Source organism: Vanacampus margaritifer, chromosome 10 (assembly GCF_051991255.1).
Source record: "Vanacampus margaritifer isolate UIUO_Vmar chromosome 10, RoL_Vmar_1.0, whole genome shotgun sequence".
In the NCBI taxonomy this organism is placed as follows: Eukaryota; Metazoa; Chordata; class Actinopteri; order Syngnathiformes; family Syngnathidae; genus Vanacampus; species Vanacampus margaritifer.
The window spans coordinates 28,186,027-28,208,267 of NC_135441.1; the positions used below are offsets into that span (position 1 = coordinate 28,186,027).

The 22,241-nt window shown below is 51.0% G+C and overlaps 2 protein-coding genes across 14 annotated transcripts; one reads left to right on the forward strand and one right to left on the reverse strand.

The window, feature by feature from the left end:
- Nucleotides 1-598: 598 nt before the first annotated feature.
- On the forward strand, nucleotides 599-22,217 carry rbpjl (recombination signal binding protein for immunoglobulin kappa J region-like). 11 transcript variants are annotated; one of them, XM_077577228.1, is made up of 12 exons: nucleotides 11,297-11,431; nucleotides 12,880-12,943; nucleotides 14,029-14,142; nucleotides 14,789-14,859; nucleotides 14,920-15,023; nucleotides 15,699-15,909; nucleotides 15,996-16,133; nucleotides 16,823-16,938; nucleotides 19,018-19,221; nucleotides 19,640-19,798; nucleotides 20,054-20,157; nucleotides 21,509-22,217. In XM_077577228.1, exons 1-12 carry the CDS (start codon nucleotides 11,374-11,376, stop codon nucleotides 21,831-21,833), a joined length of 1,668 nt encoding a protein of 555 aa, XP_077433354.1. In that variant the 5' UTR covers nucleotides 11,297-11,373; the 3' UTR covers nucleotides 21,834-22,217. The 11 variants fall into 11 exon arrangements, with proteins under 11 accessions (XP_077433352.1, XP_077433351.1, XP_077433343.1 ...); XM_077577226.1 differs by lacking the exon at nucleotides 11,297-11,431 and adding an exon at nucleotides 599-690 and having other exon boundaries at nucleotides 14,522-14,859; nucleotides 19,640-20,157; XM_077577217.1 differs by adding an exon at nucleotides 606-690 and having other exon boundaries at nucleotides 11,360-11,431; nucleotides 14,789-15,023; nucleotides 19,640-20,157.
- On the reverse strand, nucleotides 1,791-13,150 carry matn4 (matrilin 4). Of its 3 annotated transcripts, none has more exons than XM_077577214.1 (17): nucleotides 12,855-13,150; nucleotides 9,259-9,352; nucleotides 9,000-9,175; nucleotides 7,869-8,027; nucleotides 7,576-7,807; nucleotides 7,013-7,132; nucleotides 6,016-6,138; nucleotides 5,807-5,929; nucleotides 5,593-5,715; nucleotides 4,905-5,027; nucleotides 3,843-3,965; nucleotides 3,671-3,768; nucleotides 3,452-3,583; nucleotides 3,172-3,355; nucleotides 2,903-3,055; nucleotides 2,732-2,836; nucleotides 1,791-2,294 (listed from the first exon to the last, which is right to left on the reverse strand). In XM_077577214.1, exons 2-17 carry the CDS (start codon nucleotides 9,338-9,340, stop codon nucleotides 2,236-2,238), a joined length of 2,115 nt encoding a protein of 704 aa, XP_077433340.1. In that variant the 5' UTR covers nucleotides 9,341-9,352; nucleotides 12,855-13,150; the 3' UTR covers nucleotides 1,791-2,235. The 3 variants fall into 3 exon arrangements, with proteins under 3 accessions (XP_077433340.1, XP_077433341.1, XP_077433342.1); XM_077577215.1 differs by lacking the exon at nucleotides 12,855-13,150 and adding an exon at nucleotides 10,530-10,949; XM_077577216.1 differs by lacking the exon at nucleotides 4,905-5,027.
- Nucleotides 22,218-22,241: the final 24 nt, after the last annotated feature.

Here is a 22,241-nt window from a genome sequence, read left to right on the forward strand (position 1 = left end):
CAAATCCAGGTCCAGAAAATAAAAACCTTGCCCCTGTTTGGATTTAGCCCCATGTGCTAGCTAGCTTTCTCCCTAGCACCATGTGCTAGCTAGCTAGCACATGATGCTCAAGCCAAACGATGGCAGGGTTTTCATTTTCTGGATCTGGATTTGCCACCTCTGCTTACTTTCCCGCCCGACTTTGCTTTGAGACTACAAACGTGCGACGTGTATCCGGTCTTGCCAGCTGTTATTTGCAAAACCTGTTTCCATCGGCAAAATCTGCATTTTGCTTTTTTCGGTATGCTTACAAATCACCCCCCGAAGCGTAAATACTTTTTTGGAGAATTTGGGGCCCTTTTTTGAATTTCTGTTGTTTCCATTCAGTTTTATTTTCCTATTTTTTGAAAATGTGAAAACAAATTGATGGATGGAAACCCAACTGCGCCCTAAAAAAGGGATTGTTCAAATCTAGCGAAGAAGATGTTCAATTTGACCCACGGAGCTGTTAGTTCTGCTTAGCTGAAACTTTATTGAAGGGGGGGAAGGAATTTTGTGTTGCAACCTACGTAGTTGTTAAGGGGGGACACAATTCATTGACGGACGACAGAAGGAAGGAGCTAAACTTGCCGGATGACGTTTTTTTTTTTTTTCTGTTGAGAAGATCCACTTGACGACGTTTATTCCTTTGGAGTGAATGTGGCCAATGAGGTAAAAGTTTCATTTGCTTCCTTAATTGTTTCTTGTCAATCTTCTTTATTTATTGAGTCTTGTCTTGGTTCCGACGGCATTTTTGGCTGACTTGTGGACGACATTCAAAGAAGCAGGTTGAGCCTGAATTGGACTGGAAACGACCTTTGCAGGGTTTTCTGTTTTCTGTTGCAACCTTTTCCAATATTGGCCCCCTTTGTAGATATTGCAGCAAAAACCACACCTTTGCAGCTACAAATGTCGTTTTTCATCGGTTTCGCGTTCTCGTCATTGAAAACGCTTCAATAACTCCAATTGACAGTTTCAAACATTTGAGCTATTTGCGCAATTCAAATGCTTCCTTGACACGCTGAAAACAAATTGTATTGTATTGATTGTTGTAGTAGCGGAACAAACATTTCATCACATTTAGAATGAGGAACTAATCCTCACAAATCAAATGACAGGCATCCAAATCAAGCTTTTCAATGAGCAGAGCGCTTCCTTTCACCCAGTCGACCGCCATTTTGATTTGTGACTGCCAATATCCCGCATTTAGCCCGCACAATATTTTTCTGGATTGATAATGAGGATGAAAAAGGCTCGGCTTTTTTCTTTTTTGTTGTCAAATCTCCTTCTCGCTTCTGGGTGTAATTCTCCTTGTGGCCACGAGATGGCACGCATGCCCGGACGTCGTGACGTCATCACAGCCTGCAGGTTTGGCTTGGAAATGTTTGCATGTGCTCCGCTTTCATCCTCCTCTTGAGCGCAGCAGCAGGCTCGTTTTGGAACGCGCATCTTGGGCATGATTAGTCCGTCGTGTTTGTTGTCAGATGACACCTTTGAACAGGATTGTTTGAACACAGAGCCGTCTGTGCACAATCCTGCACCATGTTTCGGTCCTCTGCTTTCTATTCGACGTTAAAACGCGTTCGCATGATTTGCGTGTCGAAAGACTTTCAAAATGAAGTTCCACGAATGGTGTCAAAAGATGGAGTATTTGGCGGGCGGATTGTGGCTGTGCACAAAAGACACGATGGATTTGTGAGGGACAAACTTGATATTTCTTGGCACTTTGAAGCTCCGCCTTCCGCTGCTCTTGTCAAATAACAAAGCCAAAGTATTTGTAAGTGGTTTATTGGTTTAAGGAAAAGAATGCAAATGTTTTTCTTAGGAGAGTTACACATTTGTCCTTCTTTGGTCGCGCAAGCGTCACACAAAAGTCACGTTGGGAGGTTCGAATGCTCGAGCGCTCGTCGGCATGACAACCGGCAAAAGTCTTCAAACAACGACGACGTCCTTCGAAGTCCGCGTGCGACTTCTTGTGTTTGGCTCCACATTGTTGCTCTCATTGATTTGTTGTTCTTGTTGCTGTCGTCGTTGCTGTTGCTGTCGCTGGCCTGGTTGTTCTTGTTCTGCTTCTTCTTCTTGTTTTCGCTCTCAACTTGTTTGTGGTCCGCCGCTTCTGCTGCTCCTCTTGCAATTCTTGTCGCCGCCGCCGTTGACCCGGCGGCATCTCGCTGGCCGCAGGGGGCGGGACTCGCGCGTCTTCCCGCCTCCCGCGCGTCACTTCCTGTTGAGCAATTGCTGCTCCAGCGTCTCCAGTCGTGCGCTCATCGCCGTCAGTGGACGCCGAGACGTTAAGGAGCGAAACCTCGGAGGACTTCACATCGACAGGTTTTGGGTTTTTTGCCGTCCCGAGTGAGGGTTCGAAGCAATGATCAAACGTGCCTTTTATACGTCACAGCGGATCCATTTGTACAATTTAAAAAATTCATTGATGCCATCTAGTGGCAGACAAATGACCTCAACACAAATCAATATCACCCCTCGTTTTTTACAGTACAGGACATCTTCTTCTTTTTTTTAACTCCATTTGATGAATGATTATGAAATGACTAAGACATGCCGCCATATTTCTATTAGTTTAACATCCCCCCCCCCCACTTTTATGCTAACAAACATGAAAAGGCAGGATGAGGCAGGTGGCTTTCATGTGTGCGCAAAAGGAGAGTGCGGCGTCAGCGAAGACGAGAGCGTCTCGCTCGCACGAAAAGGATATGCGAGTGCGTGATGCGGTCCAGGTTGCTGATGGTGGCCTGCTGGAAGTCCACCAGGTTCTCGCAGGCGCACGGGTCCTTCACCTCCAGCTCGCCTTGACTTTCCTCTGCCGACGTCAACCAAAATCAAGCCGGGGAAAAAGCCAAGTGCGGCTTTTCGGCCTTTCTCCTACCGGGACACACGTTGAGTTTGAGGTTGAGCGCGATGTTGCCGATGGCGCCGAAGTCGGAGGCGTAGTAGAAATGCTTCTCCGGAGGCTCCGAGGCGATCTGGCGAAGCTCCTCCTCCAGCGCTTTGCCCACGCCCACCGCGTACATGACGATGCCTGCGTGGCGGCCAGCGAACGTCACAAAGTCGGCATCATGACGCGGTACGAGGGAAAAGCCGGAAAATCGGAATGGAAACAGGAAGCCAACGGTGAGAAAGTGCAAGCGGACCGACCGGCTCGTTTGGCCGCCGCGGCAAAGTCGCCGATGTGGTCCTGCGAGCGTCCGTCGGTGAAGACCAGGCCGATCCTGGGAATCCCGCGGGCCGGCGGTCTGGCGCCTTCCGCCTCCGAGAAGCTCGTCTCCAACATGTGCTGCAGCGCCAGGCCCGTCATGGTGCCCTTCTCCATGTACGCCATCTGCGGCGGGCACAAGAAACACTTCCTGTCTGCGTCCCTGCCAAATAAAAGCCTTCCTGCCTTGAGCCCTTTCAAAATAAAATGCCCTCGGTCAACCTTCATGACGGCAGCTTTGATGTCATCGGCGCTGTGGAACTGGCCCAGCGTGAACTCGGTCCTGACCCGACTGGAATACTGGACCAGGCCCACCCGGGTCCCGTGCTGGGACACGTCCAGCGTGTCCACCACCTGCCGGAGAGTTGACGGCACGCGTCAGCGGAGCCGACGCCCCGATTGGGAATCAAAACGTTCGGACGGGCGACGTTGCGGTCGGACCTCGTTGACGAACTTCTTGACCAGCTGGAAGTTGTGCGGGCGGACGCTTTTGGAGCCGTCGATGAGCAGCACCAGGTCGATGATGGCCGACTTGCACGCTACAAAAGGGAGCAGATTGGCGTTGCCTGCACGTGCGTCCCGCAAAAAAAGCCTTTTCCCGCCTTTTTCTTACTTCCGCAGCTCTTGCCGTCGTCCTGCAGGAGTTGCTGGGGGGGGCACGTGCAGTAAAACGAGCCCGGCGTGCTCACGCAGCGATGCTGGCATCCGTGATCCAGCCAGTTGCACATGTCCAGTTCTGAAACGCACGCACGTCTCGTGTCACATGACATCAGCAGTTGGGTTTCCATCCTCACATTTGCAGTCAAATTCTCAAGAAATGTTCAAATAAAGCCCAATGGAATCGCTAGAAATTCAAAAAAGGGCCCCAAATTCGCAACAAAAGGGTTTTGACGCTTGGAGTGGTTGGATTTTGAAGCATATCGAAAAGGGAAAATGCCATTTTGGGCTTTGGAAACCGGTTTGGAAACCCGATATGACGTCACACGTACGTTTGTAGTCACAAAACAATGGCGGAGATCCAAAAAAAAACCTGCCACCGTTTGGCTTAGTTTGCCTAGCTCGAGCTAGCTCCCATGGTGCTCGTTTACCTGCTAGGGAGCTAGCTCGAGCTAGCACAAGAGGCTAAAGCCAAACAGTGGCACTTTCTGGACCTAAATTTGCCACCTCTGAAAGTAGGCCATGTTTGGGGGGGGCAACGGAATGTAAATCTTTTTGGATTGAATTAAAGAAGCGAATATTTTAGATGGAAAAGGGCAAAGAAACCCTTCCTGGTCTTCTTCTTCTTTTAAATTACTGGTGGATCACATCTCTTAAGGATGTATAGCGCCACCTACAGCGGCGGAGTCAATATTCGCAAAAGAAGAACCGATGGAAACGGACACAAGTCGCATATTCGTTTTGCGCATTTTAAACAATCTGAACTAATTGGATGGAAACCCGACGACTGTCTTGTTTCTCACAAAGAGAAATATGCAAGTCCATGCGTCAATAAATATTCAGGCCAAGCAATAAAACATTCCAATAAATGAAAATCATGTGAGTCAATACCAAATAAATAACAAAATGGCTGTTAAAAAATGTATGAATAAATAAATAGATGCAATGTAAAACATGTCAAAGGTGACATTTCAAAGTCCAAAGTGTCCAAATGGATGTTTGCGCTCGGCGTACGTACGCGTGCACGTCTTCTTGTCGCGGTTGAGCGCGAAGCCCGGCCGGCAGTCGCACGTGAAGGCGCCGGGCGAGCTCACGCACGTCTGCTCGCAGTCGTGTTTGCCGTCGCCGCACAAGTCCGTGGCTGCCACGCACGCACACACACGCACACACGCGCACACACGTCGATGAATGAGCCTTTTTTTATTATTATTATTTAAAACGGTCCAAATCTCTGATTTCAGCACATCAACAGTAATTGTTGACTGATTTCCGAAGTCCTTCGAAAACGGATTATCTTCTGTTGAATCAAAGTATGACATTAGCAAACATCAGTTTTTACTTTTTAAAACAATGACCCAACCGCTAAAATATGTCCATCCATCCCCCGTTTTTGGTTTTATTTTCTTTGAATCACTTTGATGAATATGAAGTACGAATTAAATATCAATCACTGGTTAATGAACAGTAATCGGGGGGGGAAACGCTTTTGTAATACACTTTAATGCAACAGTAAAATAAATCCGATGAATCGATTGAATAATCGTTAGATTAATCGATTCTAAAAATATTCAGTCAAGAGCATTTTCAATTGACGTTCCATTAAGCCGCGGAAATTCGGCCAATTCCAGATAACCCGTTCACCGCCGCATTCGTGTATGGGGAGTGTGTGCGTGTGTGTGTGCGTGTGTGTGTGCGCGCGCACATACGCGTGCACGTCTTCTTGTCCGGGTTGAGGGCGAAGCCCGGCCGGCAGTCGCACGTGAAGGCGCCGGGCGAGCTCACGCACGTCTGAGCGCAATCGTGTTTGTCTTCGGCGCACAAGTCGACCGCTGCAAAAGCAAAAAGCAAAAAAGACAAACTTGAGCAACCGCCAAAGCCCGTCAAACATCCAAAAGTGTGCAAATGTGCCAAGTGTGTCACCCTGGCAGGCGGCGCCGTCGTCCATCAGCCGGTATCCGTCTTGGCAGCCGCACCGGAAGCCGTCCGGCGCGTTGACGCACTCGTGCTGGCACGTGTGATTACCGGAGGAGCAAAAGTCCAACGCTGAGCCGCGCAACACACACACGTGCAAGTTGAGCATGTTTTCAAAAGTATCGGGACAGCGGCGGGAAGTCACTCGGCGTACGTACGCGTGCACGTCTTCTTGTCGCGGTTGAGCGCGAAGCCCGGCCGGCAGTCGCACGTGAAGGCGCCGGGCGAGCTCACGCACGTCTGCTCGCAGTCGTGTTTGCCGTCGCCGCACAGGTCCGTGGCTGCCACGCACGCACGCACGCACGCACGCACGTCAGTTTGACATCGCAACATTCCACATTTTTTTCATTTTCATCCCCTCACAAGTAAACAGCTTCCATCTTCAAGCATTTGGACTTTTTCCCGCTCTACTGAAGATGCGACTGGATAGCCCATAAACGCCCGAGCTAGCCGTTGAAGCCACAGGGCGGCCATCTTGCTCCTCCCATGTCGCCAGCAGACAAATGTACTAACTCTACGTGTACGTACAGATGAGGCCGAGGGCGGGGTTGGGGGTTCGTGGCTGGACGGTCAACATGTTGCTATCGGTCCAAAAACATGAACTGTAACCCACGTGGACGATATGTCCTGCTTTGAAGACCCCCTTTTTCTTTTATCGCTCATTTCCTTCGACCCCAATTTTACATTTGGCAGAGGCCTCTTTTGATGGAATTACAGTTATAAATCTTTCATAAAAATGTTTCCTCCTGTAAACATCATTAAGCACATCATTTCAACATGTCCTCTTGTTTATGTTTCACAAATTCATGCTGTGTGAATTTCGTCAAAGTCTCGGATGGGATGTCAGGAAAGGTTGGTTGGGAGGAGCAAGATGGCGGCTCGGTGGCTTCAAAAGTCTCGGCCTTTCGGCTCGCCAGTCATGTCAGTTCAAATCGGTGCTTTTCCCACAACAAGCCGTCAACATTTTTGTCAAAAAACCGTCATGATTATGATTATGATTATTATCAGATGTTGATTTTGTCGAGGGTTCCAAAGTCCTCATTTGCGTCTCCCGAGAGCCAAAACGGAGACGACGGCTGCCGATTGACGGTGGCTGCAACGATTCTTCGTTTGTCCTCGTCTTCATCACGTCATCTTCATCACGGCGCCACTCACCCGCGCACGTCTTGCCGTCTTGCTTGAGCGCGTGTCCGGGCGGGCACAGGCAGCGGAAGGAACCCGCAGAACTCTGGCAAAGGTGCTCACAGCCGTGCTGGGACTCGCACGGATCCGAACCTGCGACCACGTCAGACGCAAATCAACGTTCAGACGTGAAAGATCAATCGTGTGGAAAATAGCAAATATTTGACGATGCTTAGTTTGAAATGCTGGCCGGAGTTTGCGTGTTGTCGCCCGTTTGTTTTTCCCGGGAACTCAGGCTCCTCCCACATGCGGCTTCATTGAACACCCGAAATTGTCCCTGGGTTCGTTGGTCTGCGTGTGCCCTGCCATTGGCTGGCAAGCAGTTGAGGGTGTGACCCCGCCTACTGCTGAAGCCAGCTGGGATAGGCTCCAGCAACCCCCGCCGTCCTTGTGAGGACGAAGCGGTCGCGACTAAAACGAATGACATTTTTGCTGTCACAGTTGTTTTTTTCTTAAAGCATTTTTCTTTCCAAAATGCTCTTTTTTTTTGTCAAACGTCTCCTGGATTGGATGTTTGCCGGCTGCAGATGTCTCACCGCAGAGTTTATCCTGGAAGTGAAGTCCAAACTGGTGGATGAGGTCAAAGGTCTCCACCAGGAAGACGTGGTCCTCGAAGGGCTGGGACGCCATGGCCCTGAGGGACGCCATGTCGGCCCGGGCCACGCCCACCGCGAAGATCTCGATGCCTTTGTGGCGAGCCTCGGCCGCCACCTCCGCCACGCGGTCCTGAGGACGTCCGTCCGTCACGATCACCGCCACGTCGGGCACCTGCCGGACGGACGGACGTGGTTAAAGAGGCGGCCCCTTTGGCCCCGCCCCCGCGCCTTACCTGGGGCCTGTCACCTTGCTGTTGGCTGAAGGCGTCGTGGATGATGTAGCGGATGGCCACGCCCGTCATGGTGCCCTGCGCCAGCGGGACGATGCGCTGGATGGCGTCCACCATGTTGGACACGGCGCCGTACGCGTTCAACGAGAACTCGCTGCGGACCTGCAAAGACCGGGAAGATGTTCGCCGTCTTGTGGAAGGATTTGCATTCTTCACGGAACAATTGTGGCTTGACGGCATCGGACAGGAAGTGGTCTGACGTCCGACGTCCGGCGTCTGACGTCTGACGTTTGGCGTCTGACGTCCGACATCCGACGTCCGGCGTCTGACGTCTGACGCGTCCTCCAGTCCTGAGCCGTCACATTCACCACAAACCCTCCAGTGGACAAAAAACAAATCCACATTGTTTTTTCCGCTTCGTTTTACGTCGTGGACTGCGGTGTCCCCCAGGGTTCAATTTTAGGTCCATCACTTTTTCTTTTTTTATCAAGAGACACGGAATTATTTTTCATAGTCAGGCCGATGATACTCAGCTCCTCATTTCTGGATCACTCGATGTCTTTTTGACGCATTACGTCTCGGATGCAGACAATTTCCTGCAGTTCAACCAGGACAAAAGCCAAGTTCAAGTTCTCAATCCTGAAATTCAATTTTGAAAAAAGAATTATTTTTAATTAAGTCTTCACAAGAAGTTAAAAGGGTTATTTTCCAGCTTTGTTTGATTCCACATAGTAAGAATCGTCTAGAAGACCGACTGTCAAAGTCTGGTCCTCAAGAGTCCTGCATGTTTGAGCGGTGTCCCTCATCCAACACAGCTGATTCCAATGATCAGCTCATCAGCAAGCTCTGCAGGAGCCTAATAATGATCCTGATCATTGAATCAGCTGTGTTGGATGAGGGAAACCTCTCAAACATGGGTGTCCAACTCCGGTCCTAGAGGGCCGCAGTCCTGCAGCTTTTGGAGGTTTCCGACAGCAAAGTCGCAAAACAAAAAGATTTGAAATTGTCGTTTCACGCTCGACGGCTGATTTTGCCACTGAAAGACGATTCCTTTTTTGCGAATGGCGGATGGGCGTGGCCTCGTCGTCGTGACCATCCAAAGCAAAGAAGAAGTGTGAAGTGGGAGGCGCCCACCTGGCTGGAGTACTGGACCACGCCCACTCGGGTGGCGTTGAGTCCGACCTCCAGCGTGTCCAGGATGTCGATCATGAACTTGCGCATGCTCTCGAACTCGTGAGGTCGGACGCTGCGCGAGCTGTCGATCAGGAAGACCAGGTCCACCGGGCCCGGCTGGCACTTGTGCTCCGAACCTGCAACCGGACGACATCGATAGCAATATAGCAATATCCATATATCGATATGGCAGCTTTTGAAGGTAAAAATGTGTCATGACCTGCTTTTGGCCGCGCGGTGGCGAAGGCGGCCATGTTGAGCAGCAAGCATGCGACGGCGGCGCACACACGTCTGGTCGTCATGACGACGGCCGACTGCAACACAAGAAGGAGTCATGTGCAAAAGTATTGGGACAACCTTCCATGTGGAAAGAGCAGACACCCCAAAAAATGGAGGTCATTTGCATGTGGACAAAAGTTTTGGGACAGCTGTAAGTATGAAGAGGGACCAAAATGTGGACAAAAGTGTTATGGCCTGGTTCTACCACCAGCGGCGTCTCAAAAAAACATGTTTTGGGCTTTGGGCTGATGATTAGAGGCTGCCGGAGAATTCCAGAGCGCGACATTCCCGAACATTCCGTCTCGCCTCCTCGTAAAGACAATCTTGAAAACAGCTGGGCCAGGAAGCACCTGAACCCGATGCCAAACACCGGCGCTCGCTCCCAATCCACAAAGGACGCTTGTCCGTCTGCTCACGTCTGCTCACGTCTGCTCACGCTTCCTGCCCGCCAACGCTTACTTCCTGCTGGCCCCGCCCACCCCGTCGGCGCCACAGCCAAACTTCTGCACGCAAGACCAAAGATGACATCCTCGCGTGTCAGACAATCAGCCTGGTGCTGCAATCATTATTTCAGGAATCGATTCATGTTGTCGATTAATCGATGAAGCAGACTTTAAAAAAAAAATCCTTCCCTCTTTTTCGTTTATCAAAAGCAATTATCGATGAATTTGATCATCAATAAGTTGCCAATTAATCAAGAGTCCATTTTTCAAAACCGCAACTAGAACTGGAACCAAAAGCAGAACCAGGACCGGAGCAATTGTTATCTTGAAACTTTTTGCCGATTTTCGGACCAATCAAAGCAGAAAGTGTCCCTTTGAAATGATGAATAAAGAGAAAGACGCACGCACGCAAACTTGGGGAGCACAAAGAAGCCTTAGAAAGACCCCCTCCCCTCAATAACCCCTTCCTGTCTGCCCCCCCCCCCAACCCCCCTCGCCCCCGCCACACGTCAACGTGCTAGCGTCCTGCTGAGTACACTCACACATTGATTTATCGTCAAAGACAATCTTTGAGGCTGGAAAGTCGGCGACTGTGGCGAGATTCGCACCCGTTGCGCTGTGGGCTGGCCTTTCGCTATTTCACACCCGATTGTTTGATTTTGGGCACAAGATCAAAGAATTCCATTCATCGTTTCAGTCCTGAAATTGCAGTCAACTGTGTAAAAATCCTGAGCTTTGCCCCTCAAACCCTTAAACGTGCAGTTGCTACCTTCACAATCGTTCCCGAATCCGAGTGAAACGATTCATCGAGTAAAATGGGGACGGTTTGACTGCAAACGACATCGTCAACGATGCACAAGGACTGGCAACAATCCACGGCAGGCCACAAGAAGGAGGAGGAGGAGGAGAGGACGTTGTGTTCTCAGCGGGGTCAGAGGTCAGCGCCGTTTGTTGACGTTGGCACGAGGCCGCTTGGCCGGCGTCTGCCTGACATCCGCACGCTAACAACCAACCTTTGCATTCACCCGTTGCAGCCGGACCCCCGTCGCCACGGAAACCCGCCCTCGCCCCCCCACAAGAGGGGCCCCGGGGCCTCCACCGCAGCTGCCGGCGCGGCGCGGCGGCCCCTCGCTCAAACGCTGGCTAATGGAATGCTAGCGCGTGATCGTCGCGTTCCGCTCGAGCGCTAACGCTCGAGCGCTAACGCTCCGTAATTCATCAACTCCTTCACGGTTTAGCAGCTGCTTCTTTTGATTCTGATTGCCGTTTTGGACCGATTAATCGGCCGCCGATTATAATCGCTTGATTATTGCCCTTCAAACATGGACCAAAACAATCGGCCAAAACGTCTGCGATGGTCCGCCTCAACAACGGCGGCTCGGAACGTGGCCCACTCCGACTCAATGTCCCAAAGTTTTGTTTTGGCAGAAGGATCGGCGTGAGATCGTAACAGCTGACTATCGACTCCAATGTTTGTTTTGTGAATGCGCACACATACGAGTGCACGCACGCACACGTTAGCGAGGTAATGATCAACGAGACGAAAGCGAAGGTCTTGACGGCAGGAAGCAAAAGCGTCACAACTTTCTTCTTGGCCAGGTGCGAGCCGGCAAATGGAGCTGGCGGCCATGATGGAGCGGCTGACAGACGCCATGGAGGACGGACGCCAAGGTGGGCTGGCGTGTCTCCGTCTGCTCTCGCGCCGCTTCCACAAAGGTCTTGGCCGGCGTTTGGCGGCCGGCGTTTGGCGGCCGGCGTTTGGCGGCCGGCGTTTGGCGGCCGGCGTTTGGCGGCCGGCGTTTGGCGGCCGGCGTTTGGCGGCCGGCGTTCGGCGGCCGGCGTTTGGCGGCCGTCTCACGGCACGTCTCTCTCTTGCGCTCGCCGTCTCACTGCACATTTCCACGACCATCTCACAGCACGTGTCTCTCTCTCTCTCTCTTGCTGTCTCACTGTCGGAATCAATATTCCTTTTTGATCAACAAATGATCGTTTGTCGCCGTCTGATGGCAGGCGACGATGTGTCCCGGCATGCTTTCTTCCTGACTGTCTTCTGTCCGTCTCACGCGCGTCGCGTTTGTCCCACTTTGTGCGACTGAGAGACGGACGCTCTCGCTTGGTCTCGTGTCTCAGTCGTGTCTCACTCGCTCGCGCCTGTCTCACCACACGTGCTCGCTTAATGCTACGGTAAGAGGCCTTTGTGTGTGTGTGTGTTCTTGTTTTTGTCACATAGCGGGGCCAGCATTCTGGGACTTGTGGGGCCCACCCGTCCATGTGGGGACATTTTTCTGGGCCCCGCAAGTTCAGACCTCTTTCTGAGGGCCAAGACTTGGTTTTGCAGTCTAGGTTTGAATTGGGTTTTGGTTAGGTTAAGGTAAGGAATGGGGGTAGCCAATCATTTTGGATGGTTGGAGTTAGGGGGAGGGGCTTGCAAATGCATCAAGTCAATGCGACGTCCCCACTATGATACAAAGACAAGTGTGTGTGTGTGTGCGTGTGGTGTCGGATTGAGGTCGTCACCTCCAGGTCACCTTGTGAACCCGACAGTCTAGAAAAATGTGGCGGCGTCTGATTGAATCACTGCCAGAAACGATTATTTTAGTCATTGATTCATCTGTCGATTATGTTTGGATTGCATTCGTGAATCAGAAAGAAGAAAAAAAAGACAATCTCACGCCTTGACTGAAAAACAGGACATGAAATCGACAGAGCAGCAAATGCAACGCTTTGAATCGGTGATTGAATTTCTGTTTGCTGAGAAAATGGGCAACATTGTTGCCGATAGTTTTCCAAAGTGAGCGCAGATGTTTGCAAATGTCCGATTTGCACCCGACACAAAACATCGTTCATGAGCGACCACTGAAATCGGTCAATATTGACACAAAACACACAAAAAAGGCGATTATTCGAGTAGTCGTCGATTCATTTGATCATTAATGACTTGACAAGTCCAATCCAAAAGTACAACTTTTCAAGTTCTGTCTTCCGATTTCTGACCAAGAAAAACTTTTGCCGTCTTTCATCACGACAGCTTTTTTTTTTTCCTGAAAAATCCATTTCGAGATGCGACAAATGGGAAAGTGCGGCGCATGCAAACCTTTTCCTTCCCAAATGTCTTCCAGAAGTTTCCCGCTTCCAAGCCGCGCCGCTGACTCCCCTGCTGGACGGACACGCGGGCCGGGACAGGTGGGACGCCGAGCCTGTTACACACGCACGCACACACGTGAGGTCCGGGTCCGAGCGTGCTGCGGCAGGCGGGCGGACGGTGTGCGGAGGTCCGGAATGTGGCGGCGGACGGTGGCTGCGCACCCTTATAAGGGCCGCCCACCCTCCGCACACGCACGCACGCGCACGCACACACACACGCACGCACGCACACGCACGCACACGCACGCACGCACCTTCCCAAAAGAGCTGACGTTCTGCCAGGAAGCTTTTCTCCACATTTGGCAACAAAAGAACACGTTTGCAAATCAGTACCAAAAAAGTCAACTTTGAAAAGTTGGACTTTCTGTTGAAGTTGAGGATTTGCGACTAGGGGGCGTGGCTAATTAGCATTAGCCAGACAGACTGATGGCGACCATTCTTTGGCCATCTTTAAAGTGAAGCACAAATCGTTGTGACTCAAATCAAATCGAAAATTGATTCCAAATTGAATCGCAGACCCAAAAATGACACAGTCAAAGATTCGCACCCGGATTGGCGACGGCCACGACATCAACAAAATTAGCGACGTTAGCAACATTAGCAAAGTCTTTTCTGGCCTTTCAACTTTCTTTGGTGAGTGTCCCACTGGGAAATAGTTCACCTTTGACCCTTCAGGAGGGGGAGGGCTAATTGGAAAAAGTTCTCGCACCCGAGTGACTGACCGCACGCACGCACGCACGCACGCACGCACGCACGCACGCACGCACACGCTGCGACAATGTCCAGCGTCCCAGCAGGGTTTGCTCCTGGCAAGAATGCAAAGGTCAAGCAGGAGGCGGCGTGTGTGCGTGAGCGCGGGAATGTCCCGAGAGGACGCCGACCCAAAACAGCCCGTCGACTCAAGTTGACAAAACCTTCTTGTTTGGGCTCACGGTGCACAAAAGTGTGCGTCACAAACACACGCTTGGCTGAGTTTGCTGTCCAGGAATACATCAACATGTGTCGGTGACCTCTGACCTCACACCTCAGGGAAGACAAACTTCTTCTTTTCAAAAACACTTGACTTTGCTCCATATTGAAAAGCATTTGATTTTGACGACTGGCAACTTTTTGTGTCCAATCAGACGAGCCGAGCTGGCCGGCCAATCATTCGCACCCCGAGGCGGAGCGCTGGACGACCACAGCGTGGTCATATTGCACGCCAAAGTCGCTCAGAAGTCTTACGGCAACGAGAAGAGGTGAACGCGCACGTGCCCGTTCATGTGTTCATCGTGTCCATCCGTTATATGAGCAGCGCCATTCATGTGTTCATTCTTTCAATTCCGTCTTCTGTGTTGGTCTCGAGCGTTCATGTGTTCACCGTGCGATCCATTGGCCCATTCGTGTCGGATTCATGTGTTCATCGTGTCACTTCTGCTCTGGTGTTGAAATTCATTCTTGTCAGTAATTTCTATTCATGTTTTCATCGTGTCCCTTCATGTGTTCATTCCTTCAATTCACGTGCTCATCATGTCCCTTCATGTGTTCATTCCTTCAATTCACGTGCTCATCATGTCCCTTCATGTGTTCACCAGGCAAATTCCTAACTATTCACCTGTTCATTCTTTCCATTCATAGGCCAATCCTGTCTTTGTGTGTTCATCATGTCACGCCGTGCCTGTTCATGTGTTCATGTCTGTGCCATTTGCGCGGCTTTTTTGTCGCGTTCCCTCGTTGCCGTCTCGTGGTCGGCCATCTTCCTTGTGCCGAGCAATTTGCCACGCCAGGTGTGCCTCGTTGTCTCCTTTCTTTTGCCTTTCACCGCTGCAGTCTTGTTTGTAGTTTATGTGAGCGCCGCGTCCGTTCATGTGTTCACTCATCCGGCTGCTGACGCGGCGTCTTCAGGTTCTTCTGTCCTCCTCCGTGCGTTTACATCGGCGGCAACATCTGGAAGCTGATGCAGGACCTCCTAAAAGGTTCGTTTGTCCCGTCCCGTCATGGCTGCCGCGTGTCTGACTTCCTGTGTCGTCACGCAGTGGGCGGCGGCGGCGGCGGCGTGCGCGGCTACATGTGCGTGGACAGCGCGGCGCTGACGCACAGCGACGCCCACAAGCTCAACTTTGAAACGCTTCCCAACACGGTCAGACACTTCCTGTCCATGTTCATCATGTCATTCGTGTGTTCATCGCGTGTCCATATCCATTCACGTGTCAATCATCTCTATTCATGTAGTCATCATCATGTCAGTTCGTGCGTTGTTTGTGCCCATTCGAGTTGCCGTCATTCGTTCACGACAACCACGATGAACACATGAAAACGGTTACGAGGCAGATGGACGGACGTGTCCCTTCATGTGTTCATCGCGTCCATTCAGGTTCATCGTATGAATTCCTCTCAAAGCGTTGCTAACGTAGTGAACGTTAGCATGTGGCTACGTCACGCCGGTTTTGTTCTGGCGCTCCGACCAACCGCGGTCAAGCTGCTGAACTTTGAACCCACGTGCGGGCGTCGACCCCGGCCGGCTTCTACGGCATCTGCCGGTGAAACGGAAACGCGCTCGCGCATCTTTGTTGTAACGTTAGCTCCGCCGCCTGATAGCATTTGACTTTCAATTGAATGCAATTAGCGTGAACGCCGTTAGCGATATCCGCGCCATGTGGCTAACGTCCGACGCGGCGTCGTCATGTGGTTTGGCTAACCTTAGCTACTTTGCTCAGCGATTTTGGCAATGTTGGAGAGCGGCCTAGCGGACTCTAGCATCGTTAGCTCAGTTAGCAATGCTATGCTACGTGACGGCGTTTGTGTGACGCGACAGACGGGGATGCTAGCATGCGCCAAGTCCTTGTTCATCTCGGACCAGGACAAAAGGAAGCACTTCCGTCTGCTCCTGAGGCTCTTCCTGGAAGTGAGCTCGGGTCGACAGGAAGTGGCCTCCATGCGGCAGGAAGTGGCCTCCTTCCACAGCCGCCTGATCAAAGTCATCTCCAAACCCTCGCAGAAGAGACAAAGCATGAAGAACGCAGACCGTCAGTAAACGCCGCATTCTGCTTCCTGTCAACCGCTTCCTGTGTGCGCTTTTGTCACATGCTGTTTTTGCGTGTGCGTGTTTCAGTGTGTATCTCGGCGTGTTCCCGCGTTGCGTTGTTCAACCGCCTCCGCTCTCAGACCGTTAGCACTCGCTACCTGGCTGTGGAGGGCGGGGCCTTCGTTGCCAGCGCCCGACAGTGGACCGCCTTCACCATCACGCTCGGTATGTTAGCCACATTAGCCACATTAGCAACATTAGCCACATTAGCCACGTATTGCCATGAGAATGAATTCTCATTTAGTGAGTCAGTTGATTAGAATGCAAGAATGCAGCCCAAAAACTGCATTTCAGTTGGCTAGCTAGCTAGCTAGCTTGCCAGCAGCAATGCTGATATTAGCAGCATGAGTCATTTTGGCCAGCAATGTCGACCATGTTAGCAACGGCAAATGTGTTAGCGACCTTTGCCGCGTCTGCAATGCGTAGCGGCGGCGCTAACAACGTTGGCCATTTTCAGAGTGAACAATTGCTGCTAGCCTAGCGACACGCGACGTTAGCAACATTGGCCAAGTTCGAAACGTTTGGCCCAACAGGAAGGTCGGTCGGTGATGTTAGCGACGTCGGCAGGAAGGAAGGAAACGGGGACGAGAAAAAAAAAAAACATTGTAAGGGAAGAAGGTGAGGAAGACGAGACCAAGTGGACGACCACCCAGCCTTCGCGCGTGTGCGCACGTGTTTGTTTAACTCCCACCTTGGACCACCCGGCAGCGCCGCAACTCTTCACTCCGCTCGTCCGTCCGTCCTTCGCCAACACGCTCCGTTTACACGTAAACATACGTGTGCCAGCTGGCTTGCTAAGGCGTGTGCGTGTGTGCGCGCGTCATGCGTGCGCGTGTGTGCGTGTGTGTTTGTAGTGGAGGAGCAACACGCTGCACATCAAGGTGACTTTGTGCTGAGTGAAGGATTCGTCTGTTACGGTTCTGTGGTCCAACTTGTGTGCACCGAGTCTGGACTCGCTCTGCCCCCCATGGTAACACACACACACACACACACACACACACACACACACACACATGCTAAGCTATGCTATCGCCACGCTGACGCCATGTCAAGACTCCATTTGAGGCGTTCAGCGTCTTTCTTGTTTGTTTGTTTTTGGTCAAACTGTTAAGTGAGACTTTCAATCGGGAACTTTTGCACCGAGTTGCGTCAAACGTAAGCCAATTAAGGATCCAAAATGGACCGATCCACTTTCTGGGTTCTTTTAGACGAAATGATCGCATTTTCGGGACCCGAGTAAAGAATCAGACGCTGACGTGAAGACATGTCTGGAAAGCCGATAGCAGAGCCGTTGATCGAGTTTGTTTCTGCAGGGTAACAAGATGGCGTCCGAATGTCACGTGATGACGCCATCTTGAAACCGAGTGGGCCAAACAAACGCTCTCTTTCAGCAGCTCTCGCACGCCCGTGCACGTCGTTGAAGCCACAGGGCGGCCATCTTGCTCCTCCCATCTCACGAGCAGACCACTCGATACACATGAGACGCATAAAGCTCGAAGGCCGTTGGTGCAAGGCCGGGCGCGAGGTTGCGGGGGGGTGGTGGGCGGGGGGTCACTACTTTCCAAATCAATCTATCAAAATGAACAAGTTGACGCCATGTGCTGCTTTGACGACGCCCTTTTCTTCAATCGCTCGTACACACTTCAAGTGAGCGCGGAAGAAAGTGCAAAGATTTAAAGGAGGCCTTTTTCGCACATTGGGAAGAATTTGTGCCTTTGCAAAGTGTCCTGCTACCTGCGGGTGAATCCACGCCATTTGGACCATTTGGAGCATTTGGAGCATTTGGAGCATTTGGCCCAATGTTTTGGCCGATGTCTGAAGGCCAATAATGGGCCGATTCTAATAATTGCGCTTGTGATGTGAAAAGTAAGCACAGACATCGAGAAGGCCTTTTTCTTCCTGCTCTAAGATTTTTCTTATTTTTTGTCAGCTATTTTGAACTTTTGTGGCCGAAAGCAGCCGTCCGTCACGCGGACGACTCAGCAGGGACGCGGTCAGGCCTCGGAAAGCAAAACGCACATGCACGCACGCACGCACGCGCGCACGTCGGGTTGCTACGACAACACTGAAATCCGCATCAGCTGCGTTTTTCAGGCGCAGAAAGTGCCAGGTCGGCATTTCCACCTTAAGTACACACGTGAATTGAATTGGCTCCCCAACCGAGCCTCACATCTCAAGACGCTCATATCTCAAAGCATCTTTCCCCATTACAATGAATGGAGAGGAAATCAATTTGTTCCAGCAAACATGACAGTCAACTTCATAGTCGGCTCTAGAAAAATGCGCCGATTGTGATTAGGGACTAAACCGATGAAGCAAATTGCACCTCATGACTACATTGTGATGTTTTGTGGACTTTTTAGCCTTTTATTAGAATTAGGGCCCGACCAATTAATCGGCCGCCAATTATAAACAAACGATTATTGCCCTCCAAACATCAAATGGCCGATTATTTTCCCCTTAACGTTATGATCGAAGAAAACCGAAGATTCCGGCGCTGTGAAAGTACCCTGAATGCACCGTTTTGCTTGCATAGCATTAGCAAGTAGCAAGTGTGTCGCGTATGTTCTTCTGGTTCTTCAGTTCAGCGTCCTTGAAGCTGTTTAATGACATTCCGGTGTGACTTAACTGTCAAACTAAACACATGACGTTAAGAATTACATCCACTGTAGATTTAAATACAAAAAGTATTTGTTTTAAAAACATGGCTAGCCTAGCGCTAATGCTAAAAGAGAAGGAAGGATCCCATTCAAATGCTAACAGGAAGTTAGCATGGACTTAAAATAACGAATATTCGCACACAAATGCTGTGGGAATTCAATTGTATGCATGAAATCTCTATTTTTAAATCATCTGCAGATGAATCGGCCTCAACAAATGCATGTCGCTCGGCCCCTAATTAGAATATCGGCGATCAGAAGCAAAGTTTGAGTGTGAATCCAAGCGCTTGTGGTTTGATGTTGCAATTGCGAGGAGCGAGCCAACGACGCCAGCAAATTCTTGGTCTAGTTTTGCCGCCTTTTGTGACTCAATGTCAACTTTTGTCGAGGTCATCCGCAAGGTCAACAAGCAGCACGCCATCTTGGCGGTGGACGAGCCCGTGTCGCAGCTGCACAAATGCGCGCTGGAGATGCCGCATGGCGTGCCGCATGGCGTGCCGCATGGCGTGCCGCATGGCGTGCCGCATGGCGTGCCGCCCGACACGCCGCCAACCTTCCTGGCCGTCGCCAACGACGCGGTGGTGTTCCACCAGGTAAGCGCGTCAGCCCGTTGGCGTTTGACTTTCAGCTCGTTTGTCAGCAACATTTTTGCGCTGCGAAGGTCAAAGCCACAATTTGCTACATGACTTGTTTTTGTTTGTGAAGAAACAAAGACTTGCTGACGCGTGAAATTGCTGATCCGTCTCAAGTGCTTTGTTCTGTTTTTGGGCTCTGCTGAAAAGTCGCCATTTTGTTACACTGCTTTCCGTTGACTCTTTTTGGGGATTGAAATGATTCCCTAAAATGTCGGTGCCGCGTGACGCACCTTTTTTCTTCTTCTTCTTCAATATTTGTATAGTTTTGTTTGTGTTTTCTGCGGTCGGGTTCGAGTCCTGCCGTCGCTTGTAGCGATTGGAATGGAGGCATTAATTGTGAAAGCGTTAACGCTCGCCCCTCCCTCGCTGCCGCCAGGCCCCGCCCGGCGCCAGGGAGGCGGGCCGAGTGCTTCTGAACGACGGCTCGTGCTGGACCGTCATCGGCGTGGAAGTGGCGGAATTCGGCTTCTGGCAGGCGGACGCCGCCCGCGTCCGGACGCCCGTCACGCCGTTTCCTGACGTCACTGGCCTGGAAGTCGGTCTCGCCTCACTCGCTCATTCCAAATTCACAACGTCATATTCATTTCAGCTGAATGTCACATTCATTCATGTCAAAACATCTTCAACATTCACGTCAGAACACGTCAGGGTTCACTCATTCATTTGCATCGACTCCACATTATTCATTCACTCATTCAACGTTCAACCCTTTGTTTGTCACGGACGACCTCGATTGCCGGAAGTCCGTTCATTCATTGTTCATTTTGGATTCCATCTGATTGTGTCAAAGGTCAGCGGTGGCGGTCAAGCGGCCACGTTGGAAGTTCACGGAGAAAACTTGGGGCCTCGCCTCAACGTCTGCTTCGGTCGCACCGAGGTCGACGCCGTCTTCAGGTGCGTGCGTGCGCGTGCGTGCGCGTGCGTGCGCGTGCGTGCGTTTTTACATTCCAAGTTATTGGAATGATTGAAAGAAGAGCAAAAATGCTTTTGAAATCTTGCAAACTAACCTTCTGCTACGTCTCGTGTTCAAACAGCTAACGATCGCGTTTTCATCTTTTGTAATGTTTTTATTGGGGGTCGTGTTTTTTTATTTTCTTATGACTTTATTATACAAACATTTAGTGGCCCTTTTTGGTCTTCATCTTGAACAAAACAAATACTCCAAATGAAAAAAAAACAAAATTGCAAAACAACTGACAAAAAAGAAAATACTGCCTGAATTTCAAAACAACAAAAAAAAAACGATATTGAAAAATGAAAAAATGTCTTGTTGGCAAAAGTCTTGATTCCACCTTGAAAAGCAAATGTGACCATTTGGAATGCAAGACGCGCTTGGACCTCGGAACAAGCGGCGCCATTGATGGCGCAGAAAAGGAGCCAAGCGGGCGCCACCGAGATGCTGGTGGGACAATCTCAAGACTCTCCTCCCTCCTCCACGGGAAACCCCCGCCCCTGACTTGAGGGGGGGGGGGGGCTTACAGACAGTGGTCGGTGTGGCTCCATCCACAATGCACACCTTGTGGCTCAGCTGCAGCCAATTAGGAACCTGAGAGCGGCCTGGTTGGCGGGGGGCCGTCCTCCCTTCCATTGGGTCGGACGAGGGGCGAGTGGCTTCGAACCTCACTTTGTTTGGAAGCTCAACTCTGTCGTCAAAGGCTGATTTCCAAGCCCAAACTTTGCTTGAAGCCTGACGGACGACACAAGCCCTCATTTGAGATGTTCTTGAAACTTGACAACGTTGGCTTGCAAGCCGAATTGCAACCTGACTTGAGAGTCCGATTTGACGCACGAGCGCGAGCTTCGAGGCGTCTCCATCTTGACTTTGAAGCCTTCACGCAGTCCTGGAAGCCAACTGTGAAAGTCCAAACCTGACCTGAAACCCTACTTGGAAAAAAAATGTAGCGTATGTTTGGAACCCTGCAGAAGAGCCCGACCGATTATTCGGCCGCCGATTATAATCGGCCGATTACTGCCCTTCAAACATCGGCCAAAACAATCGGCCAAATGACCGATTATATTCTCCTTAAATCTGGCGCTAATGCTAAAAGTGAAGGGAAGATCCCATTCAAATGCTAACAGGAAGTTAGCATCAACTTTTGGGAGTGTTTTCCCTTCGAATATTCACACACAATTGTTGTGGGAACACAATTTTATGCATGAAATATATCGTTTTAGATCATCGGTAATGGGTATGTTTTTCTGCCAACCTCATTTGAAAGCCTCTTGTCGTCCATCTGGCGCGCAGGTCCACTAAGTGCCTGGTGTGCGTGGTTCCCCAAGTAGACGCGTTGCGCTACGCTGGCGGCGGCGCCGGCGGCGCAGTGACGGTGCCGATCTCCCTGCGGCGCCCGTGCGACGGCGTCGTCTACCGCACGGCCTTCAGCTTCACGTACACGCCGGAGCTTGAGCGGCCGCGGCGGCTGCCGGCGGGCGGCGCCCTCGCCGGCGGCCACGCCCACCGCGGCGGCAGGACGGCTGCGGCGGCGCTCCGCGACGACGACGACGCCCTGCTGGACAGCATCCACCACGAGTTCACCAGAAGCAACTTCCACCTCTTCATGCAGCCTTGATGTCGTAACCCTTTTTTTTTCCAGCCTCACCTTCATTCGACATCCCGTTTTCAAAGCCCAAAATGGGCATAAAAACGCCAACTTGATACTTACTGGGCTTCACAAGCCCCAGCTTGAAACCCGCGTCTTTTGTTTGTTGTTTGTTTTGTTTTTTATCCTCGCTCTTGTTTGAAAGCTCATCATTGGCTTCAAGCCCTAATTTGTAACAATCACTTGAAAGCGTGACTCCATCTCGGGGTTGAAAAGTGACTTTGAGCAAAACCCCGATGGTTTGGAAGTCTTGATTTAAAGTCCTACCTTTGGTCTGAAACCCCACCACCAGCTTAGAACCCTTCTCCAGTTGAACGTGGCTGACTTTAACACAAATAAAAAATTGCAAACGCCAACAAATGCCAGTTGTGTGTGTGT

Excerpts from the sequence above, each read along its gene's own strand:
- rbpjl (XM_077577217.1), top strand. The coding sequence starts at position 11,374 with ATGGAGCTGGCGGCCATGATGGAGCGGCTGACAGACGCCATGGAGGAC. Across the intron at positions 16,134-16,822 it reads CGCCTTCACCATCACGCTCG|TGGAGGAGCAACACGCTGCA; the intron begins GTATGTTAGCCA and ends GTGTGTTTGTAG. Across the intron at positions 16,939-19,017 it reads GACTCGCTCTGCCCCCCATG|GTCATCCGCAAGGTCAACAA; the intron begins GTAACACACACA and ends ACTTTTGTCGAG.
- matn4 (XM_077577214.1), bottom strand. The coding sequence starts at position 9,340 with ATGACGACCAGACGTGTGTGCGCCGCCGTCGCATGCTTGCTGCTCAAC. Across the intron at positions 7,133-7,575 it reads CTTCCAGGATAAACTCTGCG|GTTCGGATCCGTGCGAGTCC; the intron begins GTGAGACATCTG and ends ACGTGGTCGCAG. Across the intron at positions 2,295-2,731 it reads GGACCGCATCACGCACTCGC|TGACGGCGATGAGCGCACGA; the intron begins ATATCCTTTTCG and ends CTCGGCGTCCAC.